The sequence below is a fragment of the Myxocyprinus asiaticus genome, chromosome 2 (genome assembly GCF_019703515.2).
Source record: "Myxocyprinus asiaticus isolate MX2 ecotype Aquarium Trade chromosome 2, UBuf_Myxa_2, whole genome shotgun sequence".
Classification (NCBI taxonomy): Eukaryota; Metazoa; Chordata; class Actinopteri; order Cypriniformes; family Catostomidae; genus Myxocyprinus; species Myxocyprinus asiaticus.
Window position 1 is genome coordinate 20,480,687 of NC_059345.1, and position 25,552 is coordinate 20,506,238.

A 25,552-nucleotide genomic window follows, 5' to 3' on the forward strand; every position below is an offset into this window, starting at 1 on the left:
ATAATACTGTGTTTTTTTTTTGGACATGTATGAAGGTATCATCTTAAGTACCCTAGAGTACCAGTACCCTAGAGTACCATGTAAATACTATGGTATTTACTGTACATATGGTAATCATTCAGTACTAGAGGTCAACCAGTGGTGGGTTAAGGTGGTGGAAAAGGCAGATAACCAATTAATCGGCTGATACTATTTTTAAAATCGATTTATAGAATGTTAAAAAATGTACTTATCTTTCCTTAATATAAGAGTCCACAATTAATACAAGCACAGATGCAGTTTGCTGTTCAACCAAAATAATAAACAGAAAATATAAAGATTTGGTGGATAATGCACGTCTTTTAACTAAAAACAAGCCTAAAACCTAAAAGGGACTCTTATTTTGAAATGCGGAGACTTAGCTCTGTTACAGTAACAATTATGCAAATAAAATATGCACTGAAGTGAGGATAAAAATATAAATGAATATCGTCAATGATGAAAGATTTAAATATAGCAAATCCCCACTTGATTGTTTTATTTCACCTACCGATTGCCGTTATACTGTACAACCAAGCTATTCTAACTGTACAATGCTCCAGTGTCAGCCACAGAGGAAAAAAAAAACACAAATGGCAACAGTTGGCATTGATTTTTGATAATCGATTGTTGTTCCAAAAAGCAACAATCTCCACCAATTAATCGGTAAAACCGATATATCAGTCTATTCAGTACCATGTTATTTATCGAAGTACCATAGCATTACCATCAAATACCATTTCTGTATCATGTCCACAGTATTTTAAAAATAATTTAACAATATTTCCTTCCATCTCAGATAGTCGCAGTCTTTTCTAAATTCCTGTGACCGCCACAAGGTTTTGAATTTACAATCATGTTGTATCAGTTTTCTGTTTTGATGCTGTTATGGCTGATCATCACATGATCACATACAGTCTCAGGTATCAGTTAGCCCATGTGGCTAACCCTGTGTGGATTTTTGTGCTAGTAAGTAATGCTAATTTAAAATCAGTTACAGGACTGTTGAGACACTCACCCCCATAGTTTTGTCCTCAGAACAGTGGTGTCCCAGCTCTTTGAGACCATTGACAAAACTCTTACTGTTCAGGCAATACACACGACCTGTCTCCAGCATAGTGTGGCACTGTTTCACCAACTACACAAAGACACAGACATTAAATTATTTTATAACCAAAAGCATTATTCCAACACTACACATTAACCTTATGAATTTTTTTAAACAACTTTTGTGCACGCAAAACCAGTAAATTTGTCAAGAAGATGAGCAGGAGTTCTCTGTGGTTTTGAACTGATCTGGCACAGTAAATTCAAGGGAAATTGGCTGGGATTGTGGTTAATCACTTTCCAATTGGTAATTCCTCTTTGCACTTCCACTCCAATCTGCATAACACTGCATCTCTTTACAAAACTCAAGAGTGGGGAAACACGAGGCAGGAGAGGGGAACAGTAGCAACAACTTTGTCTCAAATTGAGGAACTGAACATTTGAAGGTCAAAGCAATAAAATCATTGGCAGTGGTATTTGGGGACGTTATCTTATGGTGTGAGTCTAAATATGAGGGTCAACTATTCTATGTTTTGACATCAACTCTCCCTTTGTCTCTCACCTTCTCAAGCCTTGTCTCCAATTCACAAACATTTACCTCCACCTTCTCGATTTCTGCCCTGTTGAAACATACCAGATACAGATACATATCAAAGGAATGTTATCGCATTCATTCTAACTACACCTTTTAAAAAACACTATATATAATTTGCATAAAATAAGAATTCATTGTAGCCATCTTTTCTGCATGATAACATGCCAAGGTATCTAATAAGATAAGTAACATATGTTTTATCGGGTGGGACACCAGAAGCATGTGACTGTATGCATGCATTTGCATATTCAAAAGGTGTGCTCATTTCAGTGAGTCAGTAAGCATTTTTCTCTTATCTGTATTGTCAAAATACAAAGAAAAACAGTGTGGTTTTCTGCTTTTTTCATGCATAGACAGAAAGCTTTTAAAGCTTGCATCCTTTAACTTTCTAAACTCATCTTCTCCTACTAATATAGCAGGAGTGATTGAGAGACATCAAGACATCACTGGAGAAAGATAAAATAAGTGGGTTGATCTTTTCAGAAAACTATTGATTAATACTATGAGTGCTCAAGTGGATGTGTACACATCATGATTGTATTTATTTGTTAGTGCAAGAAAGTGTGTGTGTGTGTGTGTGTGTGTGTGTGTGTTTGAGAAAACTTTTAGTTTCCGGAGCAATCCACCCCTGAAACACACTTCCTGTCTCCTGTTTATCATTTCAGTATCTCTCGCCTGACTTCCTGCTCCTCCACCACCAATACCCATCCGTTACTAAGCAACCGGAGGCAGCCACAGTCTGAAGTAAACGAGGCCTCATCTGTGTTTATGTCGGTGGCCTATGTCATCTTACTAATGTGTATTTGTGAACTCTTTCTTTTTCAGTTGCTCTGAGTATATGAAGATCAAGACACCAGGATTAGACGAGTACCACATGTTCTCTATGTTTATATCTGTATATGACTGATGAAATGGGATATTGTGGGTTTATACAAGCTCATTTCTGAGTAGTGATGACCAAATTCTTGAACTAACTACACCCTCTGAGACTGCTCCCCCTGCAGCCACTAAAACATGGCACTCAAACTTTCCATTATGCTGCCCACTAGATCTACTACAGCCAAACCAGAGAAGAGGAGTGGAGAGAGAAAAAGCAATAGAAAGAAATAAAGAGAGAGAAAGAAAGAAAAAGCCCATTACTACATCATTAATATAGAAGAAAACTCTAAATATCACATTTACGAATGATTTAAATAGACATGCTGTTTCTGAATGTTCCAGTACCCTGAAATCGACCCCATGCTGCCGAGTTACTAAACCTACAATCTCTTTTTATGTTCCTATGAGTGATTAAACATGCCCCTGATACTAGCCCCATCATGATGAGATCCCTGTTTGGATGTTTCCACTCTCACTGTTCTGAGAGCCACTCAATCACCCTCAAGATCCCATTCATTCCTTCTGATCTAAGCAAATTCTTTCCAGTGCCGTCAGATATGCGCTGCACTACCGTTAATGCGCATGTCACACTGATCCACGGCCAGGTTTCTCTATGCACACCCGTTACCTAAGCATTAAACTGAACCCATCAGCCTGATCGTAGACCAGCTTGACAAGAAACCTGCAACGTCAGCCCCTTGTATAAATTCCACACATGACTGTCAAGTTTATGTTTTAAATGTGCTGAAAATGAATACGTATATGTTAATATGATGTAAAGCTGATATTTTTTTGTCATCATTTAGTGTGGTCAAATAATTGTAAGTCTCAAAGTATGAGCATTTACGCACAATAGGCTGAATATTAACTTACCTGAATCGTGGGGAGTCTTTCAGACATTCTTCGAAGTCCAGTTTGATAGTCATTTTTGGAAAAGTCGAAATAAAGACACAATTTATTCCAACAATTCTTTTAATTCCTTATACCATGCGGTGTCACCAAAAAGAGAGAAGACGCTTCCTTTATGCCTTATACGTCCAATGCCGTGATACCAGTGGTGTGAAGAACATCAGGAATCAATTAGAAACGATGAATTAAACCAATCGTATCCATTGGATGGTTTCGGTATAAATATCAGTCAGAGGGTGTTGCCTTGTGAAAACAAATTGCATCTTTTCCTAAATACACCCGAGTTTGTATTTTTCGGAAAGTACACTGAAAGTGCTGAACAATAACTTTAAGAAATAAAAAAATAAGCAATTCATACAATAATATAAAATACAATTCTATAAAAAGTAAATCAATTTAACCATACCGACAATTATGCCCTGAACTCTTCCTAATCTACAAAATCACGTGCGTTTCTTTCCCTCCATAAGTCCATAGATTCATAGGTTTATATATCGATCTGTATTTGAACGCATCAAACACCATGCCCTTGCAGGTCTCCCTTGGGGTACTAAAACTTGTTCGCACTTTGCAGCAGAACTCTTTTTTCTTTTTTTTTAATCTCTCGCTTCTTGCGTTTGCCCCGGTTGGTCCACCCCTTACGCGCGCACTTTATTTCCGGGTTTGCTAACGCATGCTGCATCTCTCATTTTCAAGTGAGATCAATCATTGCAGTATATTTAAGTGATGCTGTTACTGCTCTTATGTTTATGGTGAACAAAGACAATGTCTACTGTACTGAAAACGAAATCTTGTCTTAGGTCTGCGCTTTAGTTTTGGCTCTGGCAATACGGATGACTTTGGTTGCGTTATGAACAGAATAAATATGCTTCCAGATGCCAGTTTCTTTCCCATGAAACGTTTTCAGGGAGTGTTCTCTACAGGAGTGTTTTCCAAAGTCTCGAACATTACGTGACATAATCACTCTGTTTGTCATTAGATCTGCTAGCAACCCAGCCACATTTGCCCTGGTTAAACCTGTTGTTCAAACAAAAAAAGCCCCACCTGATTGCAGAGAAAGAGCAGTCAGCAGCCAAAACAGAAGTAAAAGCTGCGAGAAATTAAACCGTAAAATGAGCTTTTAATGCCCCTCGGTGTACATACACTGCATTTGGCACATGCAAAAACGTGTACTGTAAACAGTCAAGCCGGTAAACCTAAACCAGCATGAATTGTCTTCTCCCTTGCCCTCTCTGTAAACCAAGCAGTAAGCAAGTCGTCTACTTAATAACTTGATTAAAATATCTAAATATTATAGTGTTAATAAAAATCATGAAGAAATCGTAAAAAGTTAAAAACTTCTAAATTGGGCAATTCTCAAGAAACCTGTCAAGAAAATGTCCTGGTCATATTTAACTCCAAAAAAAAAAAAAATAAATAAATAAAAATAAAATAAAATAAAATAAATAAATAAATGAAATAAAAAATATTATATATATATATTTATTTTTTATTTTTATTTTTTATTTTTTTTTTGCATAAAGAAATTAAAGCCTACATTTACAACCATTAAGTTAGTTTTGTGCACTTGGGACATTATTTTCAGGACACTTAAAGATAGTTCACCCAAAAGTAAAATGATTTATTGATTTATTTACTCACCCTCATGCCATCCCAGATGTGAAGTCATACACATCTGGGATGCCATGATGGTGAGTAAATGATGAGAGAATTTTCATTTTTGAGTGAACTAACCCTTTAAGCATGTTTTACATCCCAATTCTCATTATCGCAACGGGTCCTGAACGCGTTTTACTTTTACTATTCCCATTGTTTTCAATGATGATTCTGATTACAGTAAAAAAAAAAAAAAGATGCTGTTTTATAATGATGTTTAAATTAAAATGAGTGAAAATGAAAGGCAGAACAAAGAGAGTACTACTATGATGTATAAATACTTTACAATTTAAATAATATATAATTTTTTCACGTTGCGGTATTAAGAATATCATAATGACTTCCTTTTTTCACACTGCGGTAATGAGAATTGGGGGGTAAAGTGTCATGAAACTAATGTCACAATGTAAAAAACAAAAAAATCCGAATGGGCCAAAAGTAGGCTTAATTTACTATATGCAAAATAACATTTCTTATTTATTTTATTTATTGGAGTAAAATAGGACAAGGAAATTTTCTTGACAGGTTTGGTGAGAATCACCCTATTGGGTATTTGGAGAAATCTCTACCTCTGGTGGTAGGTGAGTGCCATTGCAGTGCATACTGCAAGACCAGGAACCTGGCCAAAATTACATCAGTATAACTGCTGGGATGTTTCAGTTAATCTGATTAAACACAAGGATGTGTCAACAGGATGCACATACTTGAAATTTATCTTAAAGTGCTGTAGAATAGCTTATTTTGCTCTTTTTTTCAACAATTAGTCTTTGAGGGATTTGAAAAGTATTTCATGCAAAGAGTTAATAAACACACGGAGGACAACATTTTTTATTTCAAACGTCATACAGAAGGGCGTGATAAAGCCTACTTTTGCCCACGATGAAAATCTCACGTTGCTGGGTTACATTGGGAAATACATAAGCACAAAATAATGGCATTGTCGACCACATTCCGTTTAGTCATCATAAACTATAATAGTTAAGCAGCTTAGCTCCTACTTATCCTACTGCGTTTATTCGCTTTCCGGAGGCACTGCAATCTAAGTTGGCCCCTTCGTCTCCGTTTCTTTTCTCAATCCCGCCAGATTCTGGGGACGGAAAAAACGGTGCGCAGCAGCACAGACTGTGTGCCGTGGACAAATTGGTCATACTGTCCATGCGAGAACTGAAGGGAATCAGGAGAGCGTTTAAGAAGGATACCGTGCCCGTGAGAATCGTATTTTTTATTTTTATTTTTTATTTATTTTTTTGCGCCCTGAAAAGAAAACCGCAGCAATGAATAAATAAACAGGGCGGTTGAAAAACTCAGGGCGGCGAATCGGCCAGTCGTGACCACGAGAGACTACGCATGTAAGATTCGTTACATGTAATTTCAAGACCAGCCGCATAGTCGCTTTCATAATGCGGGCGTGAGAAACATACGGGAGTGTAACGGCGGGGGGACTTAAAGTGCAACGGAGGGCCAGTAACAGGCTTGACGGCCAGGGGGTGTGTGCGACTGTAGGGCTCCAGCATGTCGAACAGAAAGCACCGGGACAACCAGGAGATATGCGCCCGCAAGGTCCGGGAGCTCGCCCAGACGGGAGCGAACAAGCACTGCTTCGAGTGCAATCAGCCCGGAGTGACTTACATCGATATCACGGTGGGCTGCTTCGTATGCACATCATGCTCTGGAATGCTGTGAGTAATAATACGGACTACATGTGATTGGCACTCTATGCTATGCAATTGATGTATATTACTATTATAGTAAATACCATCTCTGGAATTCCTAAAAACCGCAAAGCTCCATCTATCATGAACTGTGGTCTTCCTCTACCTACTACATTTCAGTATTGCCAAGCAGTCCTCTTGAGCCACAGAACATATGCAGATACAATGCAGAGCTGCAGAACGTGTTTACATTCAACTACTTTGTCGTTTTCAGGCGTGTCAACGTCTCGCCTGTGTTACGTACCGTTTCGTCATGATTTCAGGTTTGGCATCAAAATAAGCCTCTTGTGTTTTTTCCCTGCATGTCAGCAAACGAATGGTGCGATTCCAGTGAGCGTTGCTGCTTCAATTGTGCCACGATTTCAGTCTGCAACTGCACTTACGAAATGTGTGGATATCTTAAAATCTATTGTTTTCACAAGCACTGAAGGAAAAGACACATCCATGGTTGTTATCTGAAGGTTTTTGCAGCTTACTACCATTTTCACAGTCCCTAACGCTCTCCTATCACCTCCTGCTCCATTTATCTCACACGTTTCACCTAAATATGATATGAAAGCGAACCCGTTGAACATTGCACCCCGTTTCGATTTTAACCAAGCAGTTTGTGTTTGCGGGCTTTTTCTTTTTCAGGAGAGGGCTCAACCCACCACACAGAGTTAAGTCTATTTCCATGACAACCTTCTCCCAACAGGAAGTGGAGTTTTTGCAAAACCACGGCAACGAGGTGAGTGGCAGGTCTACTCGTTTATAAGTGATGCTGTTTGAGTTTTAAAGGTGCACTCAATAACTTTTTCCTCATTAAAAAAGTTTAACTCCTAAAGACATGAATTGAAATTTTGCAATATATGTAGGATATCATGACCACTCACAGTAAAATGAAGACTCCAGTCAAGTCAGTAACCTTATAAAAGCTGTTTTATTCTACATGGAGGGGGTCTGCACATGGGGGATGCCATGTTAGAATCACATGACCTGCCGAATACTACCAAAGTCTTTCTAGCAAGTCAGTCCACTGTCGGCCCTCTTTGGAACGCTCTTGGGAGGCTATTTCCAGTCATGCCAGTGCAGCTCCTATCTACTTGAATGGAGAAAAGACCAACATCTAAAAAACAGTTGGTCAAGATTACTATCAAAGAGCATATTTCAAATCAGCTTTAAAATCTGACAATACTGGTATCACATATTGTGATTATTTACCTCATATTACGCTAAAAAACACAATTTTCCCGGCTTGTATAGCTAATGCGCATGCGTGTTCAAGAGTTGATTGACAGGTGATGTCTGTATCTAAAAGGTGATTGGCTCTTTTACCTGTAAGGCAGGACTTCCTTTCTACATCCGTTGACCGTTGGGCGCTAGAACTCCTCGGTTGAGCGTTTCAATTTCTCCCATTAATTGTAATAGAAGTGGCCCGTCTCTGCTAAATAATCTCTGGTACTACTCACTTAAAGGTGCAGTATGTAAGATTTAGAAACCCTTGTTATTAATGACACCTGTGGCCGTTAAGTGAACTACAGCCTGTTGCTCATGATCGCGTACACACTGTATAGGGACGCGAGCGAGCATGACTCCATAGGGGAGCGAGACTGAACGTGATTCACCGGCGTCATGATCACAGATGAGGCAGTATAATTAAAATTACACAGTTATGATTGTTTTACTACAAACTTTGAGACTGTATATTATATTTGACTCTCCAGTGCTGGAACAGGGCAAATTTTTAAAGTTGCATTACAAGCCATTCACACATTGGCAAAAAAAAAAAAAAAATTTCATGGAAAGGTATGCAAACTATTGTCCTACTCCCTGAAAGATAGTAATGAAATAAGTGTTGTAAGATATCTCACCTGTCTCTGTGACAGCTCTAGAATCTGTAAACAGCAAACAAAAATGTGTCCGCAGATCGCGGACAATGATGCTTTCGACCTGTCAGTCATTGTAGTTGCAGCGAATTATTGAGTCTTACTGCCAGCATAATTTTTTTCCCCACCCGTTTTCTGGTAGGTCCCGCTTCCTGCATTCGGATTGGCTACTAAGAGCTACTTACAAGCGGTCTGCAATTGGGCAGTTGAGAAGTCATTCATATACCCTTAGTAACGTTTAAGTTGCAGAAAAACAAACAGCCGCTAAGTTCGAAGTTCAGTGCGAATTTAAAATGATTAACATTAGACAAGACAGGGCCTGGGTAGCTCAGTGAGTATTGACGCTGACTACCACCCCTGGAGTCACGAGTTCGAATCCAGGGCATGATGAGTGACTCCAGCCAGGTCTCCTAAGCAACCAAATTGGTCCGGTTGCTAGGAAGGGTAGAGTCACATGGGGTAACCTCCTCATAGTCGCGATTAAGTGGTTCTCTCTCTCAATGGGGCACGTGGTAAATTGTGCGTGGATCGCGGAGAGTAGCATGAGCCTCCACATGCTGTGAGTCTCCGCGGCGTCATGCACAACGAGCCACGTGATAAGATGCGTGGATTGACGGTCTCAGAAGCGGAGGCAACTGAGACTTGTCCTCCGTCACCTGGATTGAGGTGAGTAACTGCGCCACCACGAGGACCTATTAAGTAATGGGAATTGGGCATTTCAAAATTCGGGAGAAAAGGGGATTAAAAAAAAAAAAATTAGACAAGACAAAACTATCACATGCATTTAAAGCAGCTGTTTACTGCTTTGTAGATTAATATTATAATGGGGTGATGTAGTACCGCAGCTTCCAGTGTATAAACGTGTGTATGTGTGTGTTTACTCTTTCTGTCCTATACAACTGATAGACCTATTTACTATACAGTATATTCCATACAGCTCAATATAGGATATGTAACATAATTTGTCACTTCTTTTCTATAAGTTATTATCAGTAATTAATTCTGCAATTAGTTTTTTTTATTAAAATAATATTATTTCAAATTAACAGTAAGAACAAAATGAAAATACTCTCATCATTTACTCACCCTGATGCCATCCCAGATGTGTATGACTTTCTTTCCTATGCAGAACACAAATTAAGATTTTTAGCAGAATATTTCAACTCTGTAGGTCCATGATGATTTGATTTATAATGACATTATTATTTTTTTTTTCAGTAAAAAAATTAAACATTTCCTACATGTAGTCTTCTTGTACTCTTTCTATCTAAAACTGAATTTCTTCACATTCCATTTCTATGTAATAAAGTATTTCTTTCCTTTTTTTTTTTTTTTTCCTTTTTCACCCAATTTGGAATGCCCAATTCCCAATGTGCTTTTAAGTCCTCGTGGTGGTGTAGTGATTCGCCTCAATTCGGGTGGCGGAGGACGAATCCCAGTTGCCTCCACGTCTGAGACCGCCAACCTGCTCATCTTATCACGTAGCTTGTTGAGCATATTGCCACGGAGACATAGCGCGTGTAGAGGCTTCACGCCATCCACTGCGGCATCCACGCTCAACTCACCACGCGCCCCACTGAGAACGAACCACATTATGGCGACCACGAGGAGGTTACCCCGTGTGACTCTACCCTCCCTAGCAACCGGGCCAATTTGGTTGCTAAGGAGACCTGGCTGGAGTCACTCAGCACACCCTGGGATTCGAACTAGTGAACTCCAGGGGTGGTAGCCAGTGTTTTTTACCACTGAGAAATACAATAATGTATTTCTTTTCCACAGCATTCTCAGAAAAGTCTGAAATAGTTAATTACAAAAAATACATATTCTCTCATGGGAAGTGATAGTTACCTTGATATTTTATTTTCATATATTTGGCATACAGTGAAACCATCGATGTGTGAGCCAGGCAAAATCGGTTTGTCATAAAACAATTTTCATTCATATCACTAACTATTGTTCAGGACATATTGATGTCACATATAACTTATTATTTTCTATCCAGTACATTTATTCAGCCATTTACTATTAATAAAATAAAAACACAAATAGTTTTCTACTGTCAGATTGGCAAAGTGTCAGAAGTTAGAATCACCCTAATGCATTATCTTGAAGGTGGATAAGATAACCATCCAATCAGAAGGCGTTGTCAAGCTGGTAACGTATAGACAACTTTCGTCCAATCATTTGACGTCTAATTATATAAATAGCGGGAGTTGCCGCAATACAGGTGGAAAACAAATAACGCTTACTGCCATTTTTAAGCCATGTTGTTCATAACAGTTGTCAGTTGAGGGCGCTATTTTGCTGCTGTTGTTTTAAACAACTGTTTCTGCACGATGTCTCAATAAAGCACATTTGCAATCTTTGGAGTGCAGGGGTTTGAAAAGAGGGGACATGGCTAATTCAACGGCTCAGTCTCGTGGAAGTAGAATGGCTGATATCGCTTACAGCACCTTTAATCTCAGTAACGTCCTGTTATTTGACACTTTCGCTCATTGATTAAAGTAATCATGGCTGACGGTGAATACTAAATTTCTAAAATTGCATCTGAAACTGAAAACTATTGCTTTTAAATGATGCTGCATCCAAGCCACTAGGTGTCATTGTAAGTTCAAGATGACAAAAGACAAAAATTACTGAGTTCACCTTTAAAGGCAGGAGACAGCCGGTAGCTTTTTATTTTAGGGGTCATATCATGATAAATCACATGTTCTTTGATCTTTAGAAGCGAAAAAGTAAAAGAGTTCGCCATACTCTAACAATTCAGATTTAGAACTTCCTCCCTGGTCCAAATCTCCTACAAAAATTGCTCGTTCCGAAAACTCAGTTTGAGAATCTTGGGGAAACTACACTAGTGATGGGAAGATCATTTTACTGACTTGGATCTTTGAATTTTGTTCAGCAAAATGTTTTTTTTTTATTCAAGTCATTTTGTTCATTTGTCACATGACAGCCACTTAGGCTTAACAGATATCGTAAATCTGTTGCAAATATTAATTTAAATTGGTAAACGTGTCATTAAAAAGCGCTTATATTAAAGTTTTTGACAATTGCTTACACACGATTTCTAAAACTATGGCTCCTTTTCTCTAAACTTTTTTTTCCTCCCCTTTTCTCCCCAATTTTGCATGCCCAGTTCCCAATGCACGCTAAGTCCTCACGGTGGTGTAGTGACTCGCCTCAATCCGGGTGGCGGAGGACGAATCTCAGTTGCCTCCACGTCTGAGACAGTCAATCCGTGCATCTTATCACGTGGCTTGTTGAGCACGTTACTGTGGAGATGTAGCGTGTGTGGAGGCTCACGTTGTTCTCCGCGGCATCCACGCAGAACTCTCCACGTGCCTCACCAAGAGCGAAAACCAAATTATGGTGACCACGAGTAGGTTAACCCAACGTGACTCTACCCACCCTAGCCACCGGGGCCAATTTGGTTGCTTAGGAAGCCTGACTGGAGTCACTCAGCACGCCCTAGATTTGAACTTGCGACTCCAGGTGTGGTAGTCAGCCTCTTTACTTGCTGAGCTACTCAGCCCCCCCACCTCCCCTTCTCTAAACTTAAAACCCCAAAACACACGCACAACATGCAAAACGTTACTCATCTCTTGCAAAAGCAAACACTTCATTCAAAACTATATGAACTCTTCTCAAAATGGTGTTTTTGTATCAAAACTCTACACACAAACCATCAAATGATTAGCTCTTATATATACCAACTACACAGGGAGGTAATAAATGTAAAACACTACTATCTTGTGTCTTTTGCATGTTCAGTGTGCAGTGGAATGCACAGCAGTTTGTCATAGCACTCACATGTACATGTATGTGCACAAATATATACAGTATGTATGCATATTCAGTATATATTTGCACTACTAAACAGAAATGCACGTGGTGGGGGGGGGGGGATACAATTTCTTTCTTTCTCATAACATTGTATTTTCATCTCAAGTTCTGAAATTAGCTATAAGTGTTTTTCACACGTGAGCACTGGGTTTAGGTAATTGGTAAATTTTGAATGATGTATCTATTGTAGAGAACTATGTTTAGTGTTTTGCAAAAAGTGTGTTTTACAGTTGCAAACTGAGTGTAAAGCAGAGAATGTGCTTGCAGTTTTGCAGACCTAGTCACAAGATTAGGTACATGAGTTAATGGTTTCACTGAGTGTGCCACAAGTACCACTTTTAGTGTGTAAGCTAATGTAAAAAACTGTAAATCTACCTCGGACAGATTGATGAATTCAGTTGCAAAATGGATTGCTGTTGACCGTACAACTTTGGCCGATGATAGGCATATATATGTTCAATTATATGGAAATAAACAATATATTGCCTTCTAAATCCACTTTTTGTATTGTCTAATCAATCCTGTTCTTGTCTGCCACAATAATGTAATTTATTTTAATTATCTAAATTATTATATTTATTGTATATTTCTATATTTTATATTATGTAATTATGTAATCATTATGGGGGGGGAGGTCTTTCTCTGCAATTATTTATTTTCTTCCATTAATTCGATTAAAAATGGTAATCGATTGACAGCGCTAATTAAAATGTTATTAGTTCATGGTCTATTGCACAGTTTTTCCACAGTGTGACAGAACTTGCCTTTCTGCCATGAAAATCTGAAAAGGGTTCAAGTATAGACAACTCTCTCTCACTCTCTGTCCAACAAATACACACATTTAATTCGTTATTTGACACCACCAGTAAAACATGGTACAGCAGGTGTAAAATTTAGGACGATTCACATGTCCTGACATTTACTCACAAGACATAGTTCTACCACAAAACCGATTTGCAAGCATTACCACATACTCATTTCACATACTATACTCAAGTATGGATATAGATAACAGTGCCTCTTTCAGACTGCAAGGCTTCCTATTGCACACACTCACACTTACACTAGCATTCACGCTTACCATTGGCACTACAAGCTTCTCACAGTAAAAGCCATCTCCTCTGAATGCTTTGAGGGTGGGAACCATTGCTTGTGTAACCGGCCTTAGACACTGGTGAAAATTTTCTCTGACTCATTCCTCCTCTCTTCTATCAATAAAGTATGTGGAGTATGAGAAGGAACAGACAGGCACAACAAATATCAACAGCAGTGATAACATTAAAGTGTATGATGAATTAAAAGTACATGACCATTAATTCCTATGCAAACAAATCATGGTGTGTAAGTGAGCCTGCAAAAATGGTTATTAGATGCTAAAAATATGTGCTGTTTTGACTCAATCTGGGTATTTTTGTAATTTATGTTACTGAGCATAAGTCACAGTCTAATTTGCTGAAATACCTCAGACACATCTTATTTGACCAATGCTGTCATTTGATAACATTTTTAATCGCGGTTAATCGAATGATTTTTCATAGTTAATCGCGATTAATTGTGATTCAAAGCGCTGCTTTGAACTCCACATGAAAATAATTTGCAGTTAGGACTAGTTAAGACTTGACGTGCCTCTGTGGTAAATAAATTGTACTAGTAAATGTGTTAATCGCGATTAAGAAAAATGTATGCGTTAAATGTTTTAAATTAATTTAATGCGTTAACACGTTAACTTTTACATCTCTAAATTGAACACACAGTTTCCTTGTAATGTTATAAATACTTAGGGTAAAGGACGACAGAATTTTCATTTTGGGGAGAACTATCCCTTTACTATTGATACACAGTAAAGAGTTAACTGCAAACACAAATCCAAAGACACAAAAAAGCTTTGTGAATAATGGAGAACAGTCTTAATTGTGCATTAAAAGCCTACTGTAGCAAACATCTCCTCTGAGAAGTAAAGGTATGAATTTGTCATCTATTTGAGGATTGTACTCTATGCATAATGAAATTTAGTAAGCCTGTAATAGACTGTATATACATTATTAATGAGGCTTTAAAAGAAGGTTAACTGTGTGCCTGATATGTTGGGGCTCTAGGTTGGAAGGAGGACTTGGCTCTGCACATTTGACCCAAAAGCAGATGGCTGTTTTGATGCACGTGACATGCAGAAACTGAAAGAGTTCCTCCAGGACAAGTATGAGAGAAAGAAATGGTGTGTGGCAATTTTGTGGTCATAACGGCAGTACCTTCATATTTTAAAAGTGAATCGACCATTAAGGTCAGCCATCCATTTTTCAAATTCTACATCTGGTCAATTATTTAAAAGTACATGCAAGACTGATGTCTCTGCGGAACAAAAAGGGTGGTTTCCCAATCAGTGGCCGTTTTCAAACCGGGATGGGCGTTTTTCAACTGCTTTACTTGAGTTGCTAAAATCAAGTGATCGGTTCCCAATACCTTTCTCACCTATTTTTATAAGACAGTTGAAAAACGCCCATTCTGGAAAACGCCCACTGATTGCCCCATTTTTGTTCTGCAGAGACATGTACTTCAGACGAGCACCCAACTATACATTATTTTTTACTTCCTGGATCATCTATTTAGTTATACATCACATTTCAAAAAGTACAAGTATGTGATATTAACAAGTGACTGTTGTTTCAGGCATTTCACCAAAAGCAAGATTCGCAGGGAGGCAGAGACGCCGTGGGGCCCAGGAGTTCAGGCTGTTCCAGCACCACACGGGCCCGCTCAGAGTCAGCCTCCACCTGGACTCCACTCCAACTCCACTGCCCGGCCCACTCGTACATTGGTGAGGAAGAAAAGAGGGAGGACCAGGAAAAAAAGAAATGAAGAAACAAATGAAATGAGAGACAAAAACTAATGTCTTGTTAAATGCTTTGTAATTTTATTTCAATTATTTTATCATTTAATTTCAAATATTATTATTATTTTTTTGAGATTTTTTATTGTGTGTAAGAAATAATGCCAATAAAGTCTTGAAATTAAAAAGAAATTAATCAAAAGATTTTGAGTTGTAGTGTAGCAGTTATAAAACTGTAATTTCACTGTAATTAACTAAATTATGAGCTAGTTTAGCATAATCAAAGCGGTTTGACTGGGACAATAGGAGTGAAAGAGGGTTTGGTTTGAGTTGTCTGAAAGCTTAAATCACTGATCTGAAAACACTTCTCAGTCTAGGCCCAAAATGTGTCATACTGAAGATGCTGGTCTGATTTTTAATATGCGTGTGTATTCCCACAGTCCCAGTTGTCAATATGGGACAGGGCTCCTGGTGTGTCTCCAGCTGACAGCCGTCCAGAGGTGTTCACTGCCAGACCAACTCGCTCACAGAGCTTCAGAGACCATCCCATTAAAGGTACTGTTTTCACTCTCTCCTGTCTACCTGTTCTCTCTTACTTTCCCCTCCATCTTTCTCCTCTCTTTTTTCTTTTTTTCTCTCTTTCCCTGTAATATTTTCTCTGTACAGAAACTTACTGTGGCGTTATCATGATACAGTGATTGAATCAGATGGTAAAGCCATGATTCTTTGTTATATTGGTGGTTGAAATGAAATACTTTTGATCAAATGACATTATGTAACATGCTATACTCCATCTCAAACTATTTTAAACAGCATTTTATCCATTCTTTTATAATTATTCTGCTTGCAGCTTTAATTACCTTATATTTATTGAGAGACTATTTGAAATATTTTAAAAATGCATTTGTCACAGTGCAGTGTCATTTAAAATGAAGTAGTGAGGGCAAAAGGCGTTTGAAAATAGTGAAAAACTTAAAAGAAACAGTGTCTAGTTACAGGACCTAAAATATATACATTACCTTCTACTGTACATTAAACATATATATAAAATACATTTTAACCTAAAATATTGATGTTGATAATAAAAGTCTATGGACATGTTATGCATTAACTATCCATATACTTCCAAGAATACCATAGTTTTACCATGGTAAGTGTCCATAAAAAGGATTATATTAACATGTATTCCTCTTTCTTCACATTTTCTCCACTATAATGTCTCATATACCTCCTTTTTCTCATTATTATTATCACAGATGTACTGTACTGTGTCATCATTGGACTGTGATTTAATCTTTCATTTAAATTTTCATTTTTGTATCTATTCATCTTTTCTACTTTCTGATTGTCTCTCTCTCTTTCTTTAAGACACATTGTTAAGTGGAGTGGAGAGACAGAGACCAGGGACAATTTCGTCAGGAATAGGACCACAGAGTCATCTCTCCTCCTTCCCCGCCCTTCCACGTCCTTCAGGTACACAAAGACAAACACACTTTTTTTTTGGATGCACATTTGCATGCATTATGTTTCCCTACAATAATGTTAGTATCTGTGAAATATATCTAAAATCTTGTAATCTTGAAAAAAACATTGCCCGTCAAGTTGCCGTTCTTCTCCATTGTGCCACAGTAGTTCTGTATTATCTGATGTCCCTTTATCCTTTCTCCTATAGCAAGTTGCACTTTCAAAAACAGCTTTACTTTAGGTAAGTTGCATATTCGTATGTGTGATTATGAATGATATGCATTGCAGATTCTTCAGGTATAACTCAGACTATCTGGCTGCAATGCTGAGCTATGACAGGCAAATGAAAGTAATGTAAAATGTATTCATTAGAGTACAGATAAATATGTGTGTGTGTTTGTGTATGTCAGGGAGAAAGAAAGAGAAAGAGATTGGGTAAAGCTTGATTTACTGTGTGATATAAATCCCGTCTGAAACTTGTTTGCAGAATCGAACCCCCATGGAATAATGCAGTTAACAATGAACGAGTGGATAGATTGTGACTTAGATCAAGATCTTATGACCAAGCTAGGCTTGGTCACAGGTGAACACCGATTATGCGTATGGCAGCAGTTTGTGGTCACTGTATTATATAAGTCAACAAGCCTAAAGTAAAAAAAAAAAAACTCTTTAACTAACTCTAGTAAGGTTCAATTAAATTATAAAAAATAATTTAGTTTTTGTGTAACTAGTTTTCAGTGCAACTTTGGAGGTCGTTCGACTGAAATGGCTTTAGAAATCTAGACATTTTCTAAATACTAGCAATGCCATGCTGAAGTCACAGGATGATATTGAATGTGTCCTAAATACCAGCAATGCCATGCTGAAGTCACAGGATGATATTGAATGTGTCCTGTACCTGCTCTAGCCAGCTACTTCAAAGCCCTACATCACAGCTTTGCCAGGTCAAGGAGAGACAATGTGCTCTTTGATAATGAAAAAGCAAAGGCTTTAAAGTAAAGGTATATTTAGAAAATAGCTCAGGCCAGTGCCAGTCTCACTTCTGTGCTTACATTTAACCTGCTGATGTTGAAGAATGAACCTGTAGTATATACTGGAAGAAAATTGTCCTGTTATTTGTAATCGTTAGTGGTGCTCGCTCATGCAGCTGCATTGCAACATAGAACACCTTTGCAAGTGCATAGCAGTTGCAGCCACCCACAAAACACTAGCATTGTGGTAGTGAGTTTAGCATGGGCAAGAAACTCGCAAATGTTCTTCAGAAAATGTTAAAATCTAGTGTATTTAAACTGGTAAATGGAGAAAGGTATAGCTGTAGGCAGAGCTCCAAAAAGGGGCGGGAGCTCCAAACCAGCAAAGATATAGGGATCCCCTAACCTAACCCTTTCCCTAAACCTAACTGTGTGTGGAAGTGACACCCCCTTTTTGGAGTTGCCTTTTGGAAATACTTTTGAAACACTGAGCGCGTGTACATGCACGTTCTTATGCTGATTATGCTTAATAAGCCGACAATGCGTGTGGTCATGTAAATGCAATAAACCGCATTCCTTTATCGGTGTAAAGGCCATAAATGGCTTATGAATAACCCGATTGAGTTGGGATTTTGCGTGCCATGTAAACACCTCACCCGATGTTCTTACCGGCTCAACCAATGTGCGCACGTGTTGGACATCAAAAGTAGAGAAAAATGCGATTATTTCAAATGTCATGTAAACGCAGATTTCTTGCCTTTTCAGATTTTTTAAATACGCTGATTTTAGAGAGTAATCAGCATATTGGTGTGCATGTAAATGGGCTCATTGTGAATTTTAGCATTATTGGACTGGCCCCATTCACTCCCATTGTAAGTGCCTTTCTGTTACCACTTTTAATTTTTAATAAACAAGGGGTGAAATAATTTTTTGTGGTAATCAACATTATGCCACAAATGCTGTTGATTGAGCGTAACTTGTATTGAACCTGGAATATTCCTTTAAATGACATTAGCATGCATCTCATTTGCATTTAAGGCATTATCACTGATTGCATCCAGACTCACCTCTCTGATTGATTTAGGTCGCACTCTGTCAACTGGGGGTGGAGCTCCATTTAGACCCTTCCCTAAATCGCTGAGTTTGGATTTTGGTGGTCTAAGCCATGCCCACAACCCTCTAAGTTCTGCTTCTCTGCCCCCTGTCACTCAGGATAAGTATGCAGCCTTGTCACAGCTTGACAAGGTGTTCCCGGACAACACACCTGTCACAGGTAAGGCATAACGATATAGGTATATGTATGACTTTTTCTAATAAAATGATAAGGCCAATCAATAAAGAGCATGGGTCAAACAAGATCTCAATATAAGAGACAATATAAAACTTACTGAATCTTTTGTTGCTTTTTTGTTTCTATATTTGCTTATATGCTTTGACCTGTCCTTTTGCACAGCTGAGCCAATGTTTTCTTATAAACTTTTTGTAGCTATTTCAACAACTCCCTCTGATGGACCCCCTCAGTATAGCACCCTCTTTGGTAACCGGTTATCCTCAAGTTCAACCCCTGCAAGGTAAAAGTTTTAGCTTAAGTGGGATAAGTTATCCCACATCAAATAAACTAAATAGCTAAATAGTTATCCTCCAATCTGGATTACTGGTAAGATGTTAGCTGATGGCTTTTTCATGTGCATTTCTGTGAACTAATGTGATGTCTTTTTTTTTCTTCCATGCATAGTCTCTGTTTCCTTCAATTTCTCACACTCTCCTTTTCTCTCTCTCTCTCTCCTTCAGCTCCCCAGGTGTTCCAGAGGCCACCTCTGGATCTCAAACTTTTGCAAGTGAGCAATTTCGTGGTACTGTAGTTGATCTGGTTAAACAAACCACAACTGCAACATCTAAGTAGGCATGGCACTAGGCATTCCTGTTCACAATGTTTCATGTTTTAAGATACTTTAAGCAGTTATTTGAAAGTAAATAATAATAATAGATTTAAATATGTTTATCTAGAGGTATCCCATTCCCCAGTGTGTTTTTCCCCCAAAACAGAACCTTAGCTATGTTTATGGCTTGGGTGTGACATGCAAGATCTTACAGCATGACCTCACAAGGTCTCCTTCAGAAAGTCTTTTGAGTTGGTAACATCTGTAAATTCACAGTAATTAAATCAAAGCAGGGCTAAGATCCAGTGTGCAATTTGTGATAATAAGTGGCCTTCTGCACCATGACACATAACCACACATCTCTTCTTCTCTCTCTGATTCAGATTCCCCAAACCCCTTCAGTTCTACAGCCAGTTGCGCCCAGCCTGTTCTGTCTCCCAGTAACCCCTTCAACAGCACATCCACAGGTAAGAGATGTACTTTATGCCCCTGCCCAGTTCATGTTTGAGCTTTCTGAATATGGGAAAATTTGCAGTTCAATACAAGAGAGCAATTTTTGCAGTCTTATGATTCAGCATTTTTTTTTTTTTTTTGAAAGAAAAATTAGCTAGGATCAGGTTTACATTTAATAAAGCATTTAACATGATTTTACACTGATACAATTTTTACCAACATTTTTTTATTAATGTGGTAACATCTAAATTAACTGGTTTTATTCAAGTTAAAATTAATATTATTTAACCTCACTGTATCAGCGTGAATACATTAGGTTACACCAACAAAACTAATCTTATGGGTTACATCAGGTATAAATAGCTCCTTAAGGTAACAATTGCAGGTTAGCACTTTTTACAGTGTATGAACTTTGCAGAACTAATCCAAATGTACAATTTACTCTAAGAACTTAAAATATACAATCCCCTATAGTTTCTCAACCTCAGATTAAAGGGATAGTTCACCCAAAAATGAAAATTCTCTCATCATTTACTCACCCTCATGCCATCCCAGGTGTGTATGACTTTCTTTCATCTGCTGAACACAGACAAAGATTTTAGAAGAATATCTCAGCTCTGTAGGTCCATATAATGCAATTCAATGGTGACCAAAATTGTGAAGCTCCAAAAAGCAAATAAAGGTATCATAAAAGTAATCCTCATGTCTCCAGTGGTTTAATCCATGTATTTTGAAGCACAATCATGATATTAAGCTTACACTTTGTATCATGATTACACTTCCTAGCACTTGACACATGCACAGAGGATGTGTCTCGTTTCGAAGGTTGCATGCTAGGTAGGACTTATCCTTTGAAGGCTGCAGTATACCGAGCGTCCTCCTTTAAACAAGTCTCGTTTAAACGAGACGGCCTTCGTAGGACAAACGGTAACGTAACATAACTTTTGTTGCTATGACAGCACGCCACTCTTTAACAAGCACAAGCGCTTTGAGTGAGAAGGTAATAATTTTCCCTTCGGAAGGGAATTTATGAGGTACATTTTAGGAGAGTTATAATGATGTAAAGAGAAAAGAAAATAGATTTTACAGGTGTACTTTTAGTCTAATACTTTATTTTAATTATATATTAATATAATTATAAATATTATATACTCTGCACCCATCTACTGAGGTACTTCAACTTGGGAATTAACATTACTTGCGTTTGAACATCATATTTACGGGCAAATTGGCATCATTTGTTTTAGACATTTCCGTTGAAGCAAAGAATTGTGGGTTGTGAGTGCACATGAAGGATACACCTCATGCATCCTCCGAATTCCCATGAAAGAAGGTCGCATTTAAAGGCTGGATTTTGAAGTGTCCTACTCGCTTTTCTGAAACAAGACAGCCTTGATGACGTATGCGGCCGACAAATGCGACCTCTGGAGGACGCAGCCTTCCAAACGAGACAAAGCCAGAGTGCTAGGTGGCACTAGGAAGTGTAATCAAGCTTGAAATCATGATCCCCAAGGAAACTGCTGATGTCAAGATTTATAGTGAAAAAGGAGCTGTATTTTGGTCTGTTCTCACTCAAAACTGATTAGATTGCTTCAGAAGACATGGATTAAGCCACTGGAGTCTTTTTGGAGCTTCAAAATTTTGGTCACCATTCACTTGCATTGAATGGACCTACTGAGATATTCTTCTAAAAATCTTTATTTGTGTTATGCAGAAGAAAAAGTCACATTTGGGATGACATGAGGGTGAGAAAATTATGAGAGAATTTCCGTTTTTGGGAGAACAATTTCTTTAAACCTTCGATTTACCAGTGACATGTATGGACATTTTCCTCAGAAAGGTCCATGCAGCAAGGGGTCAGCATTAATCTGATTTTGGGACACAAGCCCATAGTTATGTATTGTGAGGGATATTTTTTTACAATGCTATAAATCCGACAGTAAGTACGTGGCTAAAAAGAAACCTACTTCATAAAGCAATAACTGAATGTTGAATATGTTGGTCTTCCCATTTGGACCTATTGCAAGACCTTGCCCTTTGTAAATCAAACAAAATGCTTACTCCCACAAATGCTGAAAATCCATTAGAATATCACAAAGCCAAAACAAACAGTGATGTTATTGTCAAATTTCAGTGCAAGGAGGGTGATTTGAAATCAGCTACTATACTTCTTTTACTTAAGTATTTTTCTCATGAGCTACTTTACTTTTACTTGACAATTCTCATAAAAGTATCTTTACTTTAAGTATGACGATTGTGTACTTTCATACAACACTCACTGATGCTCATGTCTAAATGGGTGCAAAACCCCATAGCCAAGTTCCAAAATCTACTGGAAAGTCTTCCCAGAACAATGAAAGCTGTTATAACAAAAAGTAGAGGACTAATTCCCTGTTAATAGCCATGTTTTTAAATCAAACGTTCAGTAAGCACATATAGGTGAAGTGTTTGGGTGTTAACATACATTTGGCCATGTAGTGTATTACCAACAGTCAACAGCAATGCTATACTTTATATTTACCAAGACACTTAGTGCCGGGAATCAAATTCTAATACTAAGTACAGTGGCATTAGGGAAACATAAGGTGACATTAAAGGTGCACACTGTATTTTTTAACTCAGTAAAAAAGTTTTACTCCCAAAGACATTTTTAGTAATTTTGAAACATGTATAAAATAATGACCACTCCAGTAATATCAGTAACCTTATAAAGGCTGTTTTATTCTACATGCAGTGTCCCCTCATGGGGGCTTCCATGGTCAGATCACATAACCAGCTGAATACTACTCGATTAATCTTCTTAACAGCCTTGGTATTGGACACTTTCACTCATGGATTTAATTAATCATGGCTAACTGTGTTTCTACAGTCACATTGGTAACTGAAAACTATTACATTTGAATGATGTTGCATCCACGCCACTAGGTGTCACTGTAAGTCCTGAGTGCACCTTTAAGTAAGATGAGCACACAGTAATGCAGCATGTCTTTGTATGTTTTCTGAAGACAGTAAGACAGTCTTCTGTATAAATGACAGACTTTCTGATCTGCCTTTCTGATTAACAGATGACACCTCCTCCTCAGCAGTCTTTCCTCAGTCTGTCTCTTTTCCTGCACCAACCACCCAAAGTGCTTTTTCACACCAACAGTCTAGTAACCAGGAAGTGAATGGTGAGTATAGCAAGCTTAAAGCTTTAAATCAGCTTTATGGCAGCAAAACACTTGTTCTTAAAATAGTTCGCTAAACAATTAAAAGAATCAGTTGGGAATTAGCCCTTAAGAAGAGTAGACCGTAGACTGAAAACTCAAGACAGCTGAAGACAAGATGCCTTCTGTTGATTTGAAATGAGATGTATGCAATTTTTATTCTTTTTGCTTGTTTGTTTGTAGGTTTCAACTCATTTCCTGTCCCTGAGTCCATCCCTAAAGTCCCACGACCAATGTCTGTCAACCCTTTTACAGTAAGTATGATCCTCTTTTCATGCCAAGTGTACAAATAAAGGCGATGTAGTAAATAAGTTTGTACCTATATAACATAAATCACTTGCAGGATGTAGTTAGTTTTCCTCTCGATTTCATAATTAAATGAAATATTGTTAGGTCATATGTAACCCATGTTTCTATAAGCAAACAACATGGACCTTTATGCGTGAGGGGGTTAAGAGTCTTTATGTGGTAACTTACAGAGTTCTTTTCTGACTTCTCTTAGGGGAATGTTTACCCTAGCAGAGGAGCATCACTGAATCCTTTCATCTAATCCTGAACCACCTCGAATATGGAGGAAGATGAGGAAAGAGAGAGAGTAGCAGAGAGAGCTTATTTACTTTGCCATGCCTACAGAAAATTTGAGTCTGTGTCTGTGTGTGTATGTGTGTTCATGTATGTTAAAATGTGTGGGTGTTTGTTAGCATACATTGTACATGATACTATTTGTACATGTTTTGTTGTGTGTATGAATGTGTGTTTGTCTGTGCCCTTTTGTACTAGATGCTAGATGCCAAGCTGTGTGAGTGTGTTTGTGTGTACATGTTTCTGTGGGTTTTTCTGATAGCAGGAGAACCTCAGGTGAAAATGTGCTTATGTGAGATTAAGAATAACACACACACACACACACACACACACACACACACACACACACATACACAAACACACAAGCTGCTGCTTTGACCTTGTGCTACTGCCACACAGTAGAACATCTAGTGCCAACATCCCCTTAGCATGAGTGTTTACTTACAGTACTTCAGCAAAGGCTGAAACAATGACATTGACACATTACAGTAAAACAGTAGCAATTTAAGCTTCACATTATCTCACTAATGCATTTTTCTCAGTGCTGATTTGGTTTAAATGATGCAGATGCATGTTGTTAAGATGGCATAAATGAAACTGGCTTTCCCTCACTTACCTGTCTGTGTATGTATGCAGTTTTCTTTTCTATTTATTTTGACATTGACATTTTTTTAAAATGTTTACAATGTATATGTGTGTGCATTGTTGGACTGCATGCGCTTCACAAGCAGAGCAGGAGGCTGCTGAAAGTAATGCATTTTAGTGATTACTGACGGAAAAAAGCTCCTTTTTAAAATGTATGGACCAAAAATTGTCTGATATTGTCAAGTTTCTGTACAACATAGCAACTGTTTTATTTGAAAAAGGATTCATGTAGAATGTCTTTGTATTGAGATGTATCCATATGCATAAAGCTATCCATAACTGTTGTCAATGTGTATCTGATTGTCTATGTGCTGCGAATCAAACGGAATTTGCTTCTTTTGCATTTTCATGCAATATCTTTTTACAACAGCATCATTTATATTTTTCTGTGAAAGTCATAATTTCATTATGAATGTATTTGCACTCTATGAACAATAGGGCTTTGAACTAAAATTAAAAGTATAAATTTCACCTCTTGTGTAACCTAGTTTAATTTTTAAGATTTCGGAACAGAGATGCGTGACTTTAAGCTGTAATGGGTTGGTTTAAATGACATGTCAAGCAGCAGTAGCCTGTAGTGCAACATACTTAATTCTGTTTTAGATATTGTTTTAGAGACCACATGGAATCGTTGTATAAAAAGTTTTTTTTTTTTTTTTTTTTTTTTTTTTTTGTCACATCCCAGATCTATTTAATTGAATTAAAAAAGCTGAAAGATCATTTGAGATTATTATTTTAGATGATCAGACAAAACACTTTTGAAATGGTGACCAGTTACAGCATCTCAAAAATGCACTTTCCCTTTTTCATTCATATAAGGGTCATTGACAAATAAGGGTGTCTGAGGTGCTTAAAAATGAGAAATCTTTTAAAAATCTTGTTTAAACCACACATTCAAGTTTGTAAAAATGTAGTCTTTGTGTCCAATTTGGTTTCATAAGATTTTGAAAAACATTGATAGCATATAATCCAAAAAGTAAAAGGTATTAAGCATCACACCTCT

At 37.8% G+C, this 25,552-nt stretch overlaps 2 protein-coding genes across 7 annotated transcripts in view; one reads left to right on the plus strand and one right to left on the minus strand.

Moving 5' to 3' along the window:
* Positions 1-4,059, minus strand: part of LOC127415413 (arf-GAP with coiled-coil, ANK repeat and PH domain-containing protein 1-like) — a 29,867-nt gene extending 25,808 nt beyond the window's left edge. The window contains exons 1-4 of one of the 3 annotated variants that reach the window (XM_051654127.1): positions 3,855-4,058; positions 3,413-3,691; positions 1,628-1,685; positions 1,037-1,156 (exon numbers count right to left, since the gene is read on the minus strand). In XM_051654127.1, coding sequence (XP_051510087.1) covers positions 1,037-1,156; positions 1,628-1,685; positions 3,413-3,465 — 231 coding nt within the window. In that variant the 5' untranslated portion in view covers positions 3,466-3,691; positions 3,855-4,058. Of the gene's footprint in view, positions 1-1,036; positions 1,157-1,627; positions 1,686-3,412 lie in introns of all 3 variants that reach the window. The other 2 variants (XM_051654137.1, XM_051654119.1) reach the window with 2 other exon arrangements.
* A 1,917-nt stretch (positions 4,060-5,976) lies between these two features.
* Positions 5,977-25,020, plus strand: LOC127415478 (arf-GAP domain and FG repeat-containing protein 1-like). Of its 4 annotated transcripts, none has more exons than XM_051654263.1 (15): positions 5,977-6,745; positions 7,031-7,079; positions 7,450-7,543; positions 14,621-14,736; positions 15,189-15,336; positions 15,789-15,903; positions 16,717-16,821; positions 17,021-17,053; positions 18,868-19,056; positions 19,270-19,354; positions 19,575-19,621; positions 20,047-20,130; positions 23,182-23,286; positions 23,506-23,576; positions 23,825-25,020. In XM_051654263.1, exons 1-15 carry the CDS (start codon positions 6,652-6,654, stop codon positions 23,870-23,872), a joined length of 1,383 nt encoding a protein of 460 aa, XP_051510223.1. In that variant the 5' UTR covers positions 5,977-6,651; the 3' UTR covers positions 23,873-25,020. The 4 variants fall into 4 exon arrangements, with proteins under 4 accessions (XP_051510223.1, XP_051510215.1, XP_051510241.1 ...); XM_051654272.1 differs by having other exon boundaries at positions 6,692-6,783; XM_051654255.1 differs by lacking the exon at positions 7,031-7,079 and having other exon boundaries at positions 5,979-6,783.
* The last annotated feature ends 532 nt before the right edge of the window (positions 25,021-25,552 follow it).